The sequence below is a fragment of the Zophobas morio genome, unplaced genomic scaffold, assembly GCF_036711695.1.
Source record: "Zophobas morio isolate AGI-343-1 ecotype UQ-CSIRO unplaced genomic scaffold, CSIRO_AGI_Zmor_V1 ptg000024l, whole genome shotgun sequence".
In the NCBI taxonomy this organism is placed as follows: Eukaryota; Metazoa; Arthropoda; class Insecta; order Coleoptera; family Tenebrionidae; genus Zophobas; species Zophobas morio.
Genome location: NW_026972129.1, coordinates 16,327,098 through 16,348,424, shown reverse-complemented (window position 1 = coordinate 16,348,424; position 21,327 = coordinate 16,327,098). Strand labels below are relative to the sequence as shown.

Sequence of the window (21,327 nt, the reverse complement as noted above, 5' to 3'; positions counted from 1 at the left end):
TTTTTTTTAACTAAATTATGTCAAAAACGGCTTATCCAATTTTCCAATGACCCCCCAGAATACGAAAAAGTAGGTCCCGCGTTTCGGCCTGTCTGTTGTCTGTCGACTGTGATTTTCATTAGACACATAATTTCCGAAACTACTAGGCCGACTATTGTCACATCTTATATGTATGTTAGTAATATTGTGTAGATGGTAAAACGCTAAATAAAATTTGTCTTGTGATCCACACCAACAATTTCATGACGTCCCCTCAAACTTTTTTTAGTAAACACGATTTAAATAGTATAAAATAACATACTCTTGTACTTGTGGTTTATGAATGCGCCTTCAGTTTTACCCTGCATCATTGTATTTTATACCAGTATAGGAGCACTGACGTGTGGTGAACCCCGTGGTCGTGCCGTAAAAATGTTGAATTACTAACGCGAAAGTTGTAGGTTCGATAGACCCATGGGTCACAACTTTTTTATAGTGTATAATATTACATTACATATCTATATTTTTTATTATCTGCACTGTACGTGTCGGAATTGACATTGGTGTCCTTGTTGAAATGTTGATTGGAATAGTCAGGTACAGCCGTCGTTTGACGGTTCACTCGATTTCCCCGCACTCCGCGCCAAATAAAATATAAACAAATTAACACAGTGCGTTCTTGTCACATAATACGTTTGAATAAAAGGTAGTGGCGGGTTGTGGGTGATTAAAGTATGATACAGTGACGAACTGGAGGAAAACATGCTCTATAATAATCTCTATCGTATTTTTACTTCCCAAGTTTAAGTTACTTTTTTTTAATGTCGACATAATCTTTGACCATTTTTTTTAATATAGGCAGTAAATAAGTAAATGTTAAAAAATTACCATTTTATTATTTTGCAATATAGGAACTTAATTAATTAAAAATTTAAAAACGCGAAAAAACGAAATTTGAAGTTCAAGCAGCTTCCGAAACACTAAAAAAATGATGGCACTATTTCTACGACAAGGTTGAACGACACTTTTAATATTTTTTAAATTTAGAAAAAAATTATAAAAACTATGAGTGCATTTATAAACCACAAATATAGAGTCATAATATTTTGCATATTTCAGATAAGATTTATTCGGAAAACTTTGAGATGATGTCATCAGTTTGTTGAGTGGGGATAAACGCATAAATTTTAATTAACGATTTACCACGATTATGATAACGTTTGCAAGATTTCAAAGCCTTCGGTTTTGTAGTTTCCAAGTTAAATAATTCCAAAATGTACAGTTCTGATTTTTTTTTTCAAAAATCTGGACGTCTAGGGTAAAAATTCAATACTAACTCATAAATCACAAGTACAGGAGTATGCTATTTTATGCGATTTAAATAAAATTTATCATTGCAAATTTTGAAGATGACGTCATCTGTGATGGTGGTGGGGATAATTGGCCAAATTTTGGTTAGCTTTTAATATTTCTAATATACATATAACATTTTACAACAATCGGTACAGATTATCTGTCTAATAAATATCGACATAGACGACCGACAGACAGACAGACCAACAACAGACAGACGGAAACGGGAGACCACTTTTCGTACTCTAGGGTTACCACATGTTGAGAAAACATGAAAGTAGTATTAATTTTTTCCGAAGCAGAGGAGTATAGTAGCACAAATCGGCAGGACTTTTCTTTCAATTTTGTACTTCACATCGGCCGAAAAACTTCTTCTTTATGGCCTTGATACACAAGTGACTATTTTCATCCTATTCGTCGACTAAAACACGGAATTTGAACATATTTCGTAGTGTCAAGATCATGTAACTTCTATAACTAACATTTAAAAGAAAAATAGTTCGGTGTTTCCACAGTGGGGGCGGATTTTCCCATTAACAATCAATTTTACTTGAAACCATTTCGGTAATTTCATTTACACAGACATTAGTGAATATTAAGGGATCACGACATTAGCACCAAGCAATATCACGAATTTAATCATTCAAAAGCAATCAGAATCTATAAATATTTTGTAAATTAGTCTGCAACTAAGCTCTTTCACAGTGTTACAGTTGTTACTAGTAATTCATATAGGAGTATTTTTTATATTTTCGACAATGAGAACCTTCTCGAATTAAAGGAAACTACCTTTAAGATATTGGACATTATAAAATTTTTGCAGAAATAGACAGATACCAATGTAAACGTACCAGTAAAATTAGCCGTGGAAATTTAAATTCGCATGTGATATGACATTACGATGTTCAAATTTGCGGAAAAAATAACTTTTGCTTGGCGTTTTACCATTCTCACGATAATCTTAATGTGAAATGTAATCCGTTCGGTAGTTTAAGAGATAAAATGTGATATAACACGTTTCCAATATACAGATAATCGACTATACACAGACTGATCACATCGACGGAAAAGAAAAAAAAAAAAGTAATTCACGTTCTGTGAGCTGTGAAACGCCAAGAAAACTTGAAATTAGAGATTCGTCAAAGTGATGTTCCAAAAGACATTTGGCGGTTGTATTTTGTTTTTCGGCCTCTGCAAGTAAATTAACTTTATAATAAAAGCAGACGGTGGCACTGAACTGTTGCGCCAACAAAAACAACCACGGAATACTAATGTGTTAAAATTTACTTACGTCGAGCTTTAGATCCTATTAATTAAGATTCTTTCGGCAAGTATAGACAATTTAGTTATATTTTGATTGTAAGTGAATATTATTTGAAAGCAGATTCTTGTCGAAGCGACAGCTACAACAAGTAAAAGCTTAACGTAGCAAGTGACCGAACTAGGAGCTTAATAAACTTCTTTGACGGCTAAATAATTAAGGAAGACTGAAACTTTGTTTCAAAACAGGTTTTTGTAGAGACGTTATTGACGTTAATATTATAACTAATTACACTCCAACAATAATAACAAAGCATAATCTGATGTTGGAGTTAATTTTTGGTGAATAGGTCATGCCACATTCCATCCAAGATTTATAATGAATCGGCCCACGAGGACCGAAAAATGGGAAAACGATAATAGATGTTTCTTCGAAAGAAAAAGTTTCGCTAATGTCGTTTGAAGGTGATATAAATAACAAAATTTTATCTAGCAAGAAAATAAAACCGGTTACTTGATATAAATTTTAGAAATAAAAAAGTCGTTTAGGAGTGGTCAATAAGAAGCCCGTTGGGAATATTACGAATTCCTCTTTCCTGGAGTCCGTATCTACGTGAGACTTCCGGTTCTGTTTACTATTTAACAGCTGATATTGTTATTGTCGTCTTGTATTTCAAAAGATAATGACCGTGAAAAGCAAATAAATACGGATATTAAGGCACAAATTTGTCACAGGCGTCCAATTTCAAGAAGTTATGAAAGTTTTTCAGCGAGTTTCGTGCTTTTTAGAAACTTAAGAGATAATTTATGTTTTGTCGTTTGCAAGTTATATGAGTCTGCTTCATATCGATTTGGTTAGCTTTAAGTGGTGACAGCATTCGTAATTCGTGATATTAAAGAAAGAAATACTGCAGTTTTCAAACTCTTGTAGCGTCTTACAAATACAGGGTGATTTCGAAATGCGTGCAAAAAAAAGGGGAATAGTTCACAATAAGATTAGGTAGCAATGTCTAGAAAAAATTAGTTGAAGTTAAATATAAATTGTTATACGTGCCAATGGTAGTGGTTCTTGACGTACCATAACTACTATTCAGTGAATGGCACAGAACAACTAGGATTAACCAAAAAACGGCGCACTGATAAGCAAAATGTAAAACCACGGTAAGAACGAGTTATGTATTGGTTGGTTGGCGTCGTTTGTTTAGTTAACGTCTTTGCAGCAGCTACAGTTCGTGAACTCTCGCAGTTTTTTTACGTATCCGTGCAAACATGTTACGACGAGTTGAAGCCCGTATTGCTAGTCAAGAACAACATTTTCAACATTTATTGTAAAAAGGTAGTAGCATTCTAAGTTGCTCTTATTTCTGTTCCAATAAACAATGTGGTTTCGTTGTGGCAAGGACCAAACATCCGGCAAAATAAAAACTCGATCATCATTATCAAAAACCGGTCCTTCTCGGTATCACTATTTGTTTTTATAATTAATAATCTTTCGCACTGACCATTAACCATGCATGAATGAACAATACGGTACAAGATGCTGTGGCTACAAGTAATGCATATATTTTTAGAAATCGTCCTATACAATTTGGAGGAAATGGAAAAGATGCTCGTGTTTCTATTAACAAGGTTAATATTATCCAAAATTGATTAACTGCTAAAAATAATAAAAAATCCAGACCTGTTTAACCCTTACTTAACCGACAAACTGCGAGAACTGAGCACTCTGTCATAGCTTAATTCGAAACAAACAAAATGTAGAAGCTGTTGTGTAAATATTGCATCACGGCCCTTGGAATGTTCTTGGGTCATGAGCTGTCACTAAAGATATTTAGCACGACAGGATTAGCCTAATCTCGATGTAAATCAGCAAATATACTTCAGTAGAATGAGGGAGTGACAAAGATCATAACTAAACAAACTGGCAAATGCGCTAAGACAAATCACTACACGCTACGTAATTTTCAAACTAATCCAGGAAAAAATCTGAATATCCCATGACACGACGAATAAGAAGCCAGCAACGTTATAATACCACTTAAGCCCCGAGAATTTAGCCCATGTCACATACATCATCTACTAAGACATGTATTACGGTGAAACTTGATGCGATAAGCAATAAATCAGTTCAGTTATCTCACCATTGGCATCTTTGGCTTCCAGTCCTTCGGCTTCTATGACTACAACGCTAAGGACGACGATCGGCGGTTTCTCTTCTCCTGCTAGGTGCAGCATGCGGTAATGGCGATCTGGTGGCATCGCGAATGCCCTTTGACCGTACAGGTAGAGATCTTCTTTATAGTGTGCATATTGGCCTCCTGGGGCTGGTGCTCCGACCTGAAATAAAAATAAAAGACCGACTTGGGTTATAAAGGAGCTGCGCTACTACACATTACAAGCGAAGGTTGCTCAATGCGTTACTTCCTTCAGGTAAATATTAGATTTACACCATAAAAGACGGCAGCTGAATGATTAGAACTCTCAGCTGATATAAACAACGATCAATATTTTAACGACGAATGATTACGTTTAGATGTGAACTGTAGAGCTTGCAGAGTTCTGAAACATTGTTCTTGTTTTTGGTGAATATGCAGCTGTTAGATTTTGTGTTAAAAGTTTATGCATTATTTCGAGATACTGATTTATGGCCACAGATCGTGGGGTAAGATTTAGGCCATATTGAACAAACAAAAGTATTTACACCGATGGTTTCGGTTTGATGCATTGTATTGTGTCGTAGATTCGTACAGGAACAAGAAAATCTGAAGTGCTATAATGGCAAATCTAAGTAAATAAAAAATAAATAATTGATGTTTTTATCCCAATACGTAAAAAATAGGTAAAAACTTTTCACCATGGTTCAACAAAGAGTTAATTCAATTACTACATGTCAAATGAATGTAAATTGTAAAAGTTTTCACAATGATTAGTTTAGCAAGTTAAGAAAACTATGTAAATTCTCGATATCAACATACAGAGTGTTGATAAAGTATAAACATAAACAAGTTGCACATGTTGCTGAGAGGCCATTTTTCCCGTTGGTTATCTGCTGTAAATATATTTTATATTGCCCGTACTTGTGCGACATCCGGCCAGAGGCGGATTTATAAAGATGCTTGTGATGCTGGAGCATCAGGCCTTTGAAGTTAAGGGGCCCCTTGTGGCCTAAATGTAGAGAAAAATAAAATTTATTTGTTTTTAACTTGGTTATTACAAAAACAGAATTTCGAGTTCGCCTGACCCTTTGATGATTTCGAGATTGTGCAAAATGCAAAACTGGGCACTTTCGACCGTTCCAGTAATTTATGACTTGCAGCCAGTCAGCGACCTACATAAAGAGTTGCCGCCACCGGACGGCTGTGTTTTGTTTTCAGTATCGTTTCTCATTTTTTTGTTTTACTTTAAATTTAAGTTTTAACATAAATACCAGTTGGTAAAATCTCGAAAAGTTACGAGTTTTTTATAGCTCAATCTTCTATTTTCTTCTTTTCTTCTACATATATTCACGTATTGAAAATATGTAAAATAAATTTTGTATCCAACTCCTATTCATAGCAGGAAAAAAGGAGTCCTAAATAATAGCATAGCACTAGATCCGTCCCTGAGCATCGCTTTGGAATTTGTGCCCCTACGGCGCAAATCTAATTTTATAATTATTCAAAGAAGCGGGATTTCTAGATACCGTATGCCTATTTTTTTTTTTATTTTAACCCCAAACTTTTTTTCGGATTCTGATAGATATTTTTATATATCACTCAAATGGTCGTAGAAAAAAATTGATAGCTTACGTCGGCATCCTCAACCATTAAATCTTGATTATGGTGAACGCATGAGAAGCTTCAGCGGAAATTCATCAAATTTTTTTGCTTTAAGAACAACATCTATTTTGTTCAGGATGCGTATAAATTTTTTTGTGTGTACTTCGGTTTACGCTTACTTTGTTATAGACGCATGTACTTTGATATTTGTTTTTGTTTCAAAGTTATAAAAACCGTGCGCCTATCTGAACATTATTTAATTTTGTTGTACCTGTCATTTTATCTAGAAATCCGCCTCTCTTGAAATAAGATTTTCCCCGAACAAACTATGAGAAAAGTTTGCCCATTACGCGAGTTGGTTTAACAACGAAATAATGTTATATCTTTGCTTTTAAAATTTTAAAAAACATTTCACTATCGTGACCTCTTTAAAGACTATCGTCGCATCACTCATAATCTCATTAACGGAGTTATAAGAATTACTTAACAAACACTGAACTCTTTCTACCTAAAGAACCTAAAAAGTTCCGGGCATTGATCCAAAATAAAACGGGTAATTCAGTAATTCCTGGTGTGAAGAAATACAATAATAGCGAGTTAAATAATAATTCGACCTTTATTGTTAATGCCTTTGTTGAATATTTTGAATCTGTTTATGCCAATTCCGATCCCCATATTTCAGAAATACTATACCCTGTGTATTTCTTGCAATTATATTTCAGAGGACGACATCTTGAAAGCCTTGAACCAATGTAAAAATCCTCTAACTATGGGACTTGACTTTTTAGTTTTCTTTGATCAAATCCATCATTTTGTGTTGCTGAATAAATTACGTCGTGATGGTTTTTCCGATTCCTTATTAACTCTTTTTAAATCATACTTATTAAACAGAGGACAGTATGTCAAATATTGAAATTTTGTCTCGAAGGATATTAGACCAACATCTGGGGTGCCTCAAAGATCTAATTTGGGTCCTTTGCCTTTTCTCCTCTTTTTTAATGACATCGTAGATATACAATAAGAGAAGTTCTTTATTATTATCTAGATTTGATTTCTTCTCTCTTCAAACTAGACTAGATTCATTCTATTGTCAAGCAAAAAAGACTAACTTGGTGGTGAAGGTTCCTGTTAATCAAAATGTGTGAATTGTTTAATAAAATTGCTACACTGTGCGATTTAAATGGGGATAATTTTAATTATATTATACATGGTATACTAGCAGTTTTTGGTAGGTGACCTTTCGATTTTTGGTAGTTACTTATTTTAATGTCATGTTTCTTTTGTATCAATTAATTTCCTCTAATTGGGTGTACAGCGTGTTGGAAATAAAGTCATTCTTATTATCATTATTGTAATAAGGTCCATCGGGCGACTAGTTAATGTCGACCCTAGAGTAGGAAAAAAGTGATCTCCCGTTTCCGTCGATCTGTCTGTCGTGAATGTCGATTTTTATAAGACAGACAATCTCCGAAACTACCGGATCGATTGTTGTCATTATATATGCATTTTAGGTGTAGTGTGTAGGGTATAGACGGTAAAATGTCAACCAGAATTGGCGAATCATCCCCGCCAACAACGGAATGACGTCATCTCCAAAATTTTGAATTCTAGTTGTTATTAAATTTTATAAAATAATATACTACTGCACTTGTGGTTTATGAATCGGGTTCAGTTTTTACGCTAGACATAGAGATTTTTGTAAAAAAATCAAATGGTCTGACATTTTTGCTATATAATTTTGAAATTTCAAAATCTAATCCTCTATAAGCTTGTAAACGTTTTAAGGTTATCGTGAGCTTGCTAAATCGTTAATCAAAATTTGTTTGTCTGTGCCCTGTTAAAAAATTGATGACGTCAGTTCAAAATTTTACCAAATAAATGCTATCTAAAGTATGCAAAACATTATGAGTCTGTACTTGTGTTTTATCACTATATTCATATTTTTCATGTATAACGGGTGATTAAAAAAATAATCAATGAGGCAGCCTATTTAATTAATCAAATCAAGAACGGCTCACGCCATTTTGCCGAAAATTTGAGAATACCGGATTGTTCTTATTAGTATCATCAATTCAACGTCATCACACAATTTTGTTAGGGAAAAACTCACTTGAAACACAGGCATAGCACGCTTTTTTACCTGTACTTTAACAATTCACACATACAGGGTTGCTAAAAAGTATGGAAGCAGTTGAATATCGCGAGAACGGTTAATCAGAACTGATTGAAATTTGGTATAGAAGTACAAGTAATTGAACTCTATCTAACCCCTGAAATATTATTCAAATTTCGATAAAAAAATTTGTCTTTTTTGAAAAAAAGTATTTTTTTGTGCATTCAGTTATGTAACACATGGCTTTCTTTATTTGCAATAAACGGCAAAAAAATGTTTTATTTTACTTCGCGCAACAAAAAAACTGGCGATTTAAGTACTCGTATATATTTAAATAAGTCATTTGAGTTAAGTAGTGAAATCTACAAAAACACCAAAAAACGACTCCACTGAAGTGGATCTGAGTTTACAGACTCAGTAAAAGCTGTATGTAAACTTTTGGTTTTCCTGAAACCATATTGACTAGAAGGTAATAAGTTATTTATTTTAAAAGTTTTACCAGCTATTAATTAACAACCAGGTCAGTTATTTTCGATATGCTTCAATATAAACTAATGGCCCTGTTATTGGCAATATTATCTAGAGTTCCGTTTTATAAGGGTCCCAGTTAAAACTCTGCGGTCTTATATCTTAAGAACAGATAGATGTTTTAATATTCCGTAAACGCCATTGTTTTTAACTTGATGGGGCAGCTTAATTTAGTACATTACATATATGACGCATATATTTTTTAAAAGATTTTGATAGGCCGTTACTATCACCATTTTACGACAATTCGAACATATCCTAAGATAACTGCTTTTGAAACAGATCTTGTTGACTATAAAATAAAGTGTGAGTGCCTTATTTCAGTCAACTTTTATTTTTTTATGTTACTTATAAGTTTTACTTTTTTATCAATTGAAAATTACATAAATATCTAAGTAGTGTATATCCCTGTAATCGAATTTAATAAGGCCACGGAGTTTTAACTGGGACACCCTGTATAAAGGAACTGAATTTCAATTTTAAGCCTGTACGAGAACTGACTCAAGTCTATAGATAAATTAATATTCCCTCACCGGATGCATTTAAATTTTTGAATATTCACTTCTAAAATAAGGACATATTGTAATAGCGCCTATCCGACAATCGGTTACTTTCATGTTTTTGTGACGTTGCATGACCCTCCCATTTCTGTCTGTCTATCTGCCTGTCTGTCATCTGTTCTTTGTCTGTATCGATTTTTAGTAAACAGGTAATCTCCGACACTACCGAACCGATTGTTGTCAAATTTTATAAGTATGTTGGGAATGTTGTGTAGATTTTCATATAAACTTCAAAAACATCCAGTAGAACACACAAGTCAGGAGTACATGGCCAAAGAGTTATTAACTAGTTATATACTAAAGTTGGTAAAATTACAATAATATTAGTTCATGAAAACAGAAACCACGAAAATTTTTTCAGCAACAATGTAATTTCTAAAACTAATTTTAAATAAAAAAATCTATTATTTTAGTTTTTAGGTTTTATTGCTGCATATCCACATTTAAATGGCGTGATATTTACTTATACTATTACTATTTACATTTCTAAAATAAGTTTAATTTATTGTATTTTAAGTATCAATAAACTTAAAATGTAAAGAACTTTTTGTAATTTGTCAAAAATGCTAAAAACATTTGAAACTTCTCAATCTAGAATACTTGATACTTGCGAGGTAATTTTGCCCTACTGGTAACAGAATCGTTGCGTACATCAACATTAAGCTGTATCAACACCCATTACATGATCAACAAGATCTAATAGCACCCCTAGCCGCCAAGATTTCCATATCAAACCGCGATTGTAATTAGGAAAATTTCGCTCGGTTAATATTAATCAACACAGAGGGAAGAGGAATTCTAATTTGAATCTCTTCTGCCGAAATGAAATGTCAATATTGATGTCAACTTTAATGCAATTTGAGTCAATGACGCGTCGTTATTGCTACAGATGATGGTGAGAGAAACTAATTTTTACCTTCAATAAACCGACTTTTGAAACAACACCGGCTAAGGCGGGAGATGTTAAGCTAACAGATAAAAACTTTCACACAGAAACTTTGTTCGTTCGTTCTAATAGGAAGTTGAAGAAAAGTCTATTTTAAATCAACAGCACCCGCGAGGGAGAAGATATTTCTTATATAGGAGTTCATTTTGAAGTGATAAAGACTTGCTTTCAAGCTGTCAAAGTGTAAAGGAAGGAGTAGTTAAAAATCAAAACATGTTTACATCGTTATCGCGTTTAATTGAACACAGAATGAAAAATAAAGGAAATCAGGATGTTTGCTGTTATAGAATTCAACTGAAGTCTGTTCTGAACTGAAACATTAATTAATGCTAACGAAACAAAATCACAGAGCTTTGTGTTTACACACCTGCTGTGCTCTATTAATTAAATCGGAAAGGAAACTGCTTGCAACTTGTTAGGAAATGCGACATATAAAATTAATTTTGCTTCGTATGATATAAAACGACGAATGTCATAAGCTCTGTTTTTAAAGCACGAATTATTTAGTCGCGGTAGTTGTGCTTTTATAAACTTTTACAATCCGTTTGAAAGTCGTTTCCCAACTATAACTAAATAAAATGTGGTTTCATATTAATGAGTATTTTTAGCTTGGAGCTTTCCCAGAGCTTTACTTAGAATCAGTGAGTCGTCATACTGAGATCTGAATGGGTTATAAAGTTCACAATTAAATTAAAAAAAAACATTGCTTGTAGAAATACGCAGATGTTCACTTTGAAACCACTATATCTGAAATTTTTTTCATTTTTTTTTTTTACACTTAAACAACATAATTTTGCTGCTACTAGTTTTGGTGCTTAATTATATTCGACGCAGTTGTTGCCAAATTTGATATTTCCCGGAAGAGAGACCCTTACCTACTTGAAAAAAAAAAAAAAATCAAACGGTTTCTTTGAATATTTGGAACACGCCGTGAAGTGGCTCTCAGCAGAAGTGTGTGGTGCGAAATGTCGCAAAAAAGGATAATTTAGCTGAAGCGAATGTTAGAAAATCCACGAAAACTTTGTGAATTTTCAAGTCCCGTTAAACATCCATTATGTGGCGGAAGGAGACAAATTAATTTTTGTCACTTACTTTAAGACTTGAGTTATGTTTTATTTATAACAACTTTTTTATTTCTCAAGCGATAATTATGAGGACTGTCGTAATACCGTCGTTTTATTTTATTTAGTGTTTTCTTGGCGTTTCACACGTTGAAAATGAAAATGTAAATGTGTTGGTTCCGTCGGTTCGTATGTCGTCCGTTTTTGTTTCTTTCCTGTCTGTTGGAAATTAAACCGACAAATTATTATCATATATTTATAATGCGAAACTACCAAAACTACGTACTTAACTTTTCGGAAATTTTGGTATTTTTTTAAGAAAACTACTTTTCACGGTCCAAGAACTCTCCAGAGTGACCACCCTGTGTATATTTTTCATCGTTGTAGAAAATAATTAGTGATAAATAACGAATGAACGTGTCTAATACAGGAAAGCGAAGTTTCATCGGATGAAGATAAAGAGCAAATGTTACGAAGAGTATAAGTCTGTTTTTATTCCCCGAGTAAGTTTTACTTCATTGTTTTAAGTTTTGTGACAAACTCGAGTGCTGTTAATTAATTTTAATTATCTCGTTTCAGCTCCTAAAATAGCTTATATAGACTTACTCCACTTTTAATGAAGATCTGTTACTAGCTAAGTGATTTATTCAAGATCAACCGGGGCTTTGCTCCTAATTAATTTATTATAAAAAACCCATTAAGGTGGGCAGTTCTCTCTTGTTTAGGATACTCGATTGCGTCGTATTTTATAATTAGGGATGATACTGTGATTCGTACGATCGTTGAAAAAAAGTTGTGAAAAGCGTTATTATTTATTTAGCGGATGTGGGAGACGAACAAGGTCCTGTAGGACCACAAAATTGAAATAATTTTTTATCACACCTGATGCCAAGAAAGACTAGGTCACATGTTATTTAATTTGGTTGAAATGGTACGATGGTGGCCACTTTCTTTTACTCCTTCGAAATTGAACTCTAATGAGAATTATGCAGGGTGAGCGCGCGTTCTTTGATATCTCATTAATCGTTAGAAATATAAAAATATGTCGACGAACAAAGTTGTACGGTTTATTTTTAACTATATAGTGTTCTATTTTTAGGTTTCTTGAATTTTTTTACCAATGGAAAGCTTCACGAAAATAACGCTCTAGGTTTTTTTTTAATCTGTCTTACGCTGTTTTGTGTGGAGGTAAAAGAAGATCGTGCTTTGTTGCGATATAAATGAAATGAAATTTTCATGTAGGTGCAGAGTATTTATAAAAAAATTAATTATATTACAATTTTCAAATATCGATATTTCAATTCTTAGGAATCGAATACCTCATACTTTACTACTGCATCTTATTCTATTTTTTGTTAGTGACTCACTTACAATATATAGGGTGGTGAAAAAATGGCGTACCAACTCTATGACACGTTGTTGAGGACTGCTTATAAAACAGAGAAAAAATAATTAAAAAAATTCTTGGGCCCGAATGTAGGAAATATAGCCCTTCAAAATTTAACTTTTATTTTCAATATGTCACCATATTCTAATTTACCACTTAATGTTGGATACATGAGATCATTTAGACTTCCATTATATAAAATAATTTTGGAGGCATCTTGTTTTCATCCACAGTTTTCTTCATTTTATAATATAGCAAAAACTTAAAAATTGCTTAGGATGAATTGGAAAAGTGTGGCTAATTTTTAGAATTTTTTTATTTATCGGTCGAAATCGATATTTTGCTTCTGTAAGTGAACGTCAAATTGACGTAAGGAATTTTTTAATGATTTTTCCCGAACTTAGACTTGTGAACTTAATAATGCACGGTTGAGTTGGTGTGCCATTTTTTCAGCATCATGTATACTTATACTGAATTATAGCTGAAGTACTTACTCGTTTTATTTAACAATTTTTGTGAATTTATTGTACATAGTTTTAAAAAAGTTTAATAAAATAAAATAAAAAATAAAAAATAAAATAAACACTGCAAATTTTATAAAAAAAATAGCCGCGTAAATTTGTTGTATCAACTTTTTTTGTAATTTTTATATCTAATCTTTAATAAATAAAACAATTTTCTTATCTTTATTTGTATTTAAGCACCCAGTCCAGACCGAACTAGATTATAGCCTTTTCCCAATTTATTAAATGAGATATTTTATTATGAATAAATTACTTCTGAAACTGTTTAATAACAATAATATTTTATTTCGGAAAAGTTTAGACTCAGCCTGAAATATTAACACTAGAACAAATGTAAATTTTGATCTTGTTTTTTTTGCCCCTATTAATTGGTGTTGGATGAAAACTCGTAAAATTAAAAATCTAATTTGAAAAATCGGTAGACAATCTTGTGCCCTGTTATGGATAGTTTTTTTTAAGAAATTTTATTTTTTAATGCAATGCAGCTAATCTCCGAAACTACTGAACTGATTGTTGTCAAATTTTATATGTATTTTAGATGACAAAACGCTAGCCAAAACTTGTCTAATCATCCCCACCAACAATTTGATGACATCACCTCAAAATTTTCATGGTAAATGCTATTTGAATTTTATAAAAAAATGGGGTATGAATCCACGCTGAGATTTTAGGCATGCAGATAAAATTGAAGTTGTTTAATAATGTTTTATAGTAATGGAAGAGGAACGTTCAGCAATCGTTTTTATCTCAGACAGTGAGATGATACTAGATACTAGATTTGTTTGAAAACGGAAGTTCCATCTAATAAGGAGGAACCGATTTTTTTTATTTGTTACTACGCAAATTTTCAAATAATGCTTCTTAAAATTATTGTTAAAATTTTGACTCCCATAATTTTGTCAAATATGCATTAAGCAGAATTTTTATCCTAATTTTAGCTGATGTTTGATTCCACTCCTTTTAACATTAGTTTCAGGTAGTGCACGATCCAGTGTTTATCGGTTTTTGAAATATTTAAGTACTCAAAAATTATATTTGTTTTTTGTTATTAGGTAATTACATTTTTCGGCGTTTCATAATATCTAGAGTATCAAGAACTCGGCCTTCCGTTTCCTGTTTGTTATCTGTCGTTTGTTGACGATTTTATTAGACAGATGTACAATTTTTTAAACTACTGAACTGATTGTTGTTAAATTTTCGACGAATTTTAGGAATATGGCGTAGATAGTAAAATTTTATTCAAAATCTGTCTTATCAACCCTTACAAAAATTTAATGACGTCATTTCAAAATTTTGCTAGGTAATTCCTTTTTATTTTTAATCTTTGAAGCTGTTCATGACAATTTTTTTGATAAGAAATAATCAAAATTACCAAACCCAGTATTGTGAACCAAAAAAATTCGTCGAGAGTTATTTCGACAGAGTTTCCCTCGCTTCTGAAGTACAGTTCAACAAATACTGCTTCCCTGAAAAATTATAAAATTTTGCGGAGTTTCATTTTTTCGTGATAAGCTCAGTGGAGTAAAAACAATATAGAAGGTATGTACTAGGCATGTAGTAGAAATATAAGTGTAATAGAAAAAAAAAGAAGGTTTCACCTTCTTAAAAAAAGACAGTTGGGAGCCCCGAGAAGATTTAATACTCTTAAAAAAAGATAGTTGGGACTCTTGAGAAGCTTTCGCCTTGTTTAAAAAAAGAACAGTTGCTACCCCCGAGAAGGATTCATATTCTTAAAAAAAAGACATTTGGGGCCCCTGAGAAGGTTTCATATTGTTAAAAAATACACCTGGGGCCCCCGAGAAGGTTTGACATTTTTAAAAAAGGCATTTGAAATCTCCGAGAAGGTTTCACATTAAAAAAAGACATGTGGCGCCTTTGAGAAGGTTTCACATTCTTAAAAAAAAGACATTTGACGCCCCCGAGAATGTTTTACATTTTTAAATAAAGTGACGTCATAAATATAGGTAATACAAAATGCAAGAGAAAGAGAAAAAAAAAAGAAAGAAAAAAACCGAAAGGCCAAGTTTGGAATTGAATGCTCGACGTCCGGTAGTGGAATGAATGGTTCTAGAATGGAACTGAAAGTGTGACAATATTCCTACAAAGGAAGGCAATCGCTCAAGAGTTTTCGAACAACAAGTGGCTACAAGCAGCTGGTTTCTTTAGCAACTAACTCTAGAGTGAACCAAAATTACGAAAAAAAATCGTGTCCACATTTCATTCTGCCGAATATGGTAAAATTGTAGGAATTTTTCAAGAAATTAAAACCTAGGTAACTAAGACATACAGATTTCGCTGACTCAAAAAATACCGCGTATTGATAATTCCGGACCAAAATTGTAGGCGAATCATACATTTTTCGTTTAAGACATTTAATATTTAGTGCAACTTTGGAAAACTGGATTCCAAATATCATGAAAAAAAAAACGAGTACACCCAGGAATAACAGGCCTATCAGGAAAAATAATTGCAATAATTTTATTTACCATTTTAAACATGTTTTGAGTCTTTTGTTATGAAGAATATGTACATTAAGAAGAAAATAAAAAGAAAAATTATAGTATTCGCTAAGATAAAACTGATAGTGGCAAATGACAAACCTTCTGAGAAAATAGGGGGTGGGTGGGCGGGGCTAATACTTGATAAGATAAGACTGATTTTGGTAAATGACAACTACTTTAAAAATAAAACAAAAAAGGTCCCTAATTTTCTTTCAAACCACTTCAAAGACAAGACAAGGGATTGGTGAGATTCTTTCAAAACTATTTCAAATTCAAAACAAAAGGGGGCCTTAAGATTCTTTCAAACCGCTTCAAAAACACAACAAGAAGTTCTCGAGATTCTTTATAATAACATCAAAAACAAGACAAGGAATCCTTGAGACTCTTTAAAACCACTTCAAAACCAAACACAAGTAGTCCCTGAGATACGAATCTCGGAGACCACTTGTGTTTGAAGATTAAACCACTGCAAAAACAAGTCAAAGTTGTTTAATAAATAATCAGGGGTCATGAAACGTCGAAAAAACATAAAAGTATCCACTCATCCAATGAACTCGTTCTCTCTTCATCAGAAACCCCAAAACCCGCAACCCCACCGCGATGTAAACAAAAAACATGCTTTCAAAATTTGACACTAATCGGTACAGTTGTTTCGGATATTACGTGTCTAATATAAATTAATGCAGACACCAGACAGACAAAGAGACAGACGGAAACGGGATACTACTTTTTTCGTAGTTTATGGGTCATGAAACGTCGAAAAAATATAAAAGTGGCTATTCGTCCGATGGGCTCGATCACTATATTGCTTTAGCTCGGGAAGTAAAAAAATTGCGATATTTTGACTCAAGCTGTCAATCTTTCGTTTGACTGCTATTTTATAACTGCTGTGAACATAATCAAATGCTGATTAAAATCTGTTTCCTTTTCCAAAGCTTAAAATAGTGTTAATTAAAAAAATCTCTCTAAGAACGCAGCCTAACATGTTTGTATGTTTGTAATCTAACGAAAAATATCTAGATAATACCAGTCACTGTGTAAAAATACACATATTCCATAAGGATGAGATTGGAACCAACCCAAGCGGCAGAGTACAAGCCCGACAATCCGCTACTTAACCAACTAAGTCAGGAGGCATTCTATGTATGAGCGAGATATCGGCTACACGTGGAAAATATTTCGCAACATTTTTTTTGTAACCGTTTTGAATTTTATCACAGTTACTTATAATTGTGATAAAATTCAAAACGGTTACATAAACTACGAGTACAGGACTATATTGTTTTATCAAATTTAGATAATCTTTACTGCGCAAAATTTTGAACGGACGTCATCAAATTGTTTGTGGGGATGATTAGACAAATTTGGTTAGCGTTTTACCATACCATCTACACGATATTCTTAAATCACGTATAAAATTGAACAATCGGTTCAATAGTTTCGGAAACTCTCTATTTAATAAAAATCGACACAGACAGACGACGAACGACAGACAGACAGACAGACAGACAGACAGACGGAAACGGCAACCCTCTAAGGGCCACGAAACAAATCTTTATTGATTTATTGATATTATTTACTGAAATCTAGTATGCCATAGCTTCCAACATCTAATAGCCGAAAATGAAAGTTATTTATTTCTTGAGAAGGAATCATGTATGATTCAAATTCAACATTTTAATGTTCCTTTTTTTATTTTTTATACGTTGAACGTAAAGAAACAAAACATATTTGCACTCACCAAAAAATGGATGGTGTCATTTCAATAAATTATTAAACAAATCTTTATTGAAGAACAAAATAAGGGCATCAAGAACGCGAGTTAGGAACTAATTGTTTGGATTATTACAGTTGTTCAGGGATTTTTTCGTTATTGAAGATTAATTTTTTAAATAATTAATTAATTTTGGCTCTTTAAAAAAAATAGTAATTCTTTAAAAAGTAATTTAAGGAAAGATTAGGTCGAAACAAATGCACTGAATTGAATTGAATTGAATAACGTTACATAATTGTAACACAGATCTCTCAAATAACCAAGTTTTGAGTTTTCTCATTGAGGATATATTGCGGAACTATGCACATCTGCAGCGGCCAGTAATTTTGTTGCTCATATATATATGTTCATACTGGGGACACGGAGACGGAAATAAATTATGTATGTATATGCATCCTATAACTTACGTGTGACAAAGTTTCACACGAAGTTGTTCGTCATTAATAAGGTGTTTCACACATTACAAATTGTTTATGCATGTTTTGCCTGTTCCACGTTGAGCTCTTCATTAAAATCATTTTTGCAAAGCAAGAATTATGAATAACGAAAATATTCTCCACGTTCAGCATTGAATTTAAAACATCTTAGGCACGAACACTCTTTGTACTGAATGGAAGCTTCTGTAGATGAAGTAACACCTTTACATTCAAGCAGGTGCTAGTCATAATGAATGGACTGGGACACATTTCATGACACCAGTGCGGTCGGTTGTGGTGACTAAAATATTAAACAGACCGGACTACGGACAGTTATGCAAAAGACACACGATAATTATGTTGGCACACTTGGAATAGTGAAATTCAACACAAACTATCGACTGGATAAACAACAGTAAAATTTCAGCTACGAAACAAACATTTAGAGTAAATAAAGACTAGTAATCGAATTTATTTACTCCGTTAAAATGAACGATGTTGTTAACAACACAATTTTGCATTGTTAACTATCTCGCTAATTTTTAGGAAGTAAACTGGTTCGATGGTAAAATTGTAAGTTCTGAGTTAATTTCAACTTGTTTTAATCATTGTGAAGCCTTGGCGCACTTGCGATATGCAGAATCGAACTTTTTCGTGAAAAGGAGACGATTGGGTGTAGTTTCCACGTTCTGGCGTTTGTAGCTTCAAGCAATTCGTTCAAAAGCTTCAACGTAACTTTTAACACTTTTTCTAATACTAATTTCTAGCGATTCCTCCAGCCTCGGGGCTCGAAAATATCAAGAAAATTTTAGCTAGGAATAAAATGTTTCTTGAAATTTGTAAATTCTCAGCTAGATTCGGACTTCGATACGTGTTCTAAGTTACAAGATTCTATTACAGGTCCCAGATCGGAGTTACCAAAATCAAAATTTTCAGTGTGTTGTGTTGCCCCACTTTTTAGGTCAAGTCATAAGAGGTTAAAATGTATTTTTCATTATTAACTGCCATACCGCAGAAATATTAAGACAAACAAAGGGCACAAATTGACTGAAAGTGTTACAAGAATTATGAAAATACTAAATTATTAATGGATGTAGTAAATTTGCCGTTTGTTAAACTGAGGGATTTATGTAAGTAGTTGTGTTTGAAAGCGCCTGAGATTAAATAAATCCGTTTGACTATTTTTGTCTTATTAATTACTTTTCAGAATTACAAAGAACACGATCGAGCTAACATGCCAAAAATAAACAGGAAGGTCTTAATCTCAATTTTCCTGTAAAATTAAAATAATATTGAGGATTCGTTGTATCCATTAGAAAAGGTAGCTTAATAATGCTATGTTACGTGTGCGAGAATGATAACACAAAGAGCGAGAAGGTAAAGCTTTTTAGAAAAACACATCAAATAATCCTTAGATTATTCTCGTTTACACATCAGAGCGTTTTGATCACGGATGAATTGTTACCTAACAGGCAAATTGTTAAATTACAGTAGTGTTAAAGCAACAATCAGGGGGTTTGAAACTTATGAGGTCATTGCTAAGGCATTAGAAAAGGGCCCTAAATGAATTCAGTAGTGTGTCAGGCTATTAATTTGTAAAGGGGATAGACATGCCGTAATTTTGTTTCATTTCGATAAATGTTTATTAGGCTTGTCCAATTTATGGATAAACCTGGGAGTTTGTTAATGCGTTTAGGCCATTTGATGATATATTATGAACGTGAATTGTACAGTGAGACTCACAGTTTAGGACATATTGGAAACTAATACTACGAAATTACTATTAATCCGATAATTGGTTTTAACAAACGAATTTATTAGTATATTAAATACTTCTGATACGAAATTTCACCTTTGTCAATATTTAATTAGCATCCCGACTCAGGATTTCTGGTAGTCTTTTATTTACCCAGTTCAAGTTTGATTTTTCGTTGTAAACCGAATTATTATTGAATTAATAGTGGTAACATTAGCAATATTTCTGATAACTTTATTTTCGATTTTGTAAGATTGTAAATAATAATCTATTTCACTTCATTATTTCTCTCTCTTTTTCTCTGTTTCTCTCATAGTTTATTTTTGAAATTCTGATGCAACATTGACATTGTTACGTTATTGTTCATATTTTTTAGCATTGGAAGGGTTCGCAAAAAATCGCAATAGGGTCATTTTATAAAATCTGCTTTATAATTTTTTGTGGAGAGATAAATAAAGGTACGAACTTTGAGGTGGTATAAATAAAATTGAGTCTTAATCTACAGAGACTTCATATTTTTGAAATGGTCAGAACACTCGTGTTTTCTTATTACATCTTATTTTGTTTTTTATTCCTACTTTTTTAAGTATTTTCTATATTTAAAGTTACTTAGACATATACATACTAAAAGAAAGAGAAGTAAAATAAGATGCAGTAATAAAATACAGGTGTTCTATTTGAAAAGCTAACATTTGAGATTTTTTTTGTGTAAATTCTCTCTATAGTAAAATTTGATTTATTTGCTACCACAATAAGCTCTGCTTATCTCTCAATAATATATTGGGACACAGATTTTAAAAAGATCATGATTGCATTTTTTTGCAAAAATTTTTAATAAAATGAGAATAACGTGGCAGCAAAGCATCGACCTTTTAAAAGTAAACTGTGTTGTGTGCTATGTCTAAAAAAACACTCTATGTAGTCAAGAACAATTTCAATGTATACTATTGAAAGGACGATGTTCAACAACGACCAAAATTGTACGGTTCTTTGAAGCCTATATTTTAAAATTATTTTTACTATACGGAGTGTTCTGTTTTTACGGCGTAATATTACTTGTTTTTTTTTAATGAACAATGTTGCCAAGTTACTCCAATTTTCTTGAAATTTTTTGGTAATGGTTGAGTTCACCGCAATAAGTTTATTTTAAAAATCTGTTACAATATTTTGTCGAGGGATAAATAAAGGTACGACCTTAGTTGTGATATTAATTATACAAAATTTTAATATACAGGGTGTTTATAAAAAGATTTTAAAACTTTTTTCAAACATGGATATTGCAGTTTTTAGTAGCATTTGAAGTCTTCACCTCGGAAGTTAAGATCACCAAATCAAATTTTCAAATAAAAGACGTGTTTTAATATTGTATCTTTCTTTATTTTTTGTTTTCATTTATCCAATATGTCGATGG

At 32.6% G+C, this 21,327-nt stretch overlaps 1 protein-coding gene across 2 annotated transcripts in view; it reads right to left on the bottom strand.

Moving 5' to 3' along the window:
* The window catches only part of LOC135135257 (BAI1-associated protein 3), a 262,329-nt gene that overhangs the window by 63,244 nt on the left and 177,758 nt on the right, over positions 1 to 21,327 (bottom strand). For both annotated transcript variants that reach the window (XM_064064285.1, XM_064064284.1), the window contains exon 5: positions 4,734 to 4,929. In XM_064064285.1, the coding sequence (XP_063920355.1) occupies positions 4,734 to 4,929 (196 nt within the window). The remainder of the gene's footprint in view (positions 1 to 4,733; positions 4,930 to 21,327) is intronic.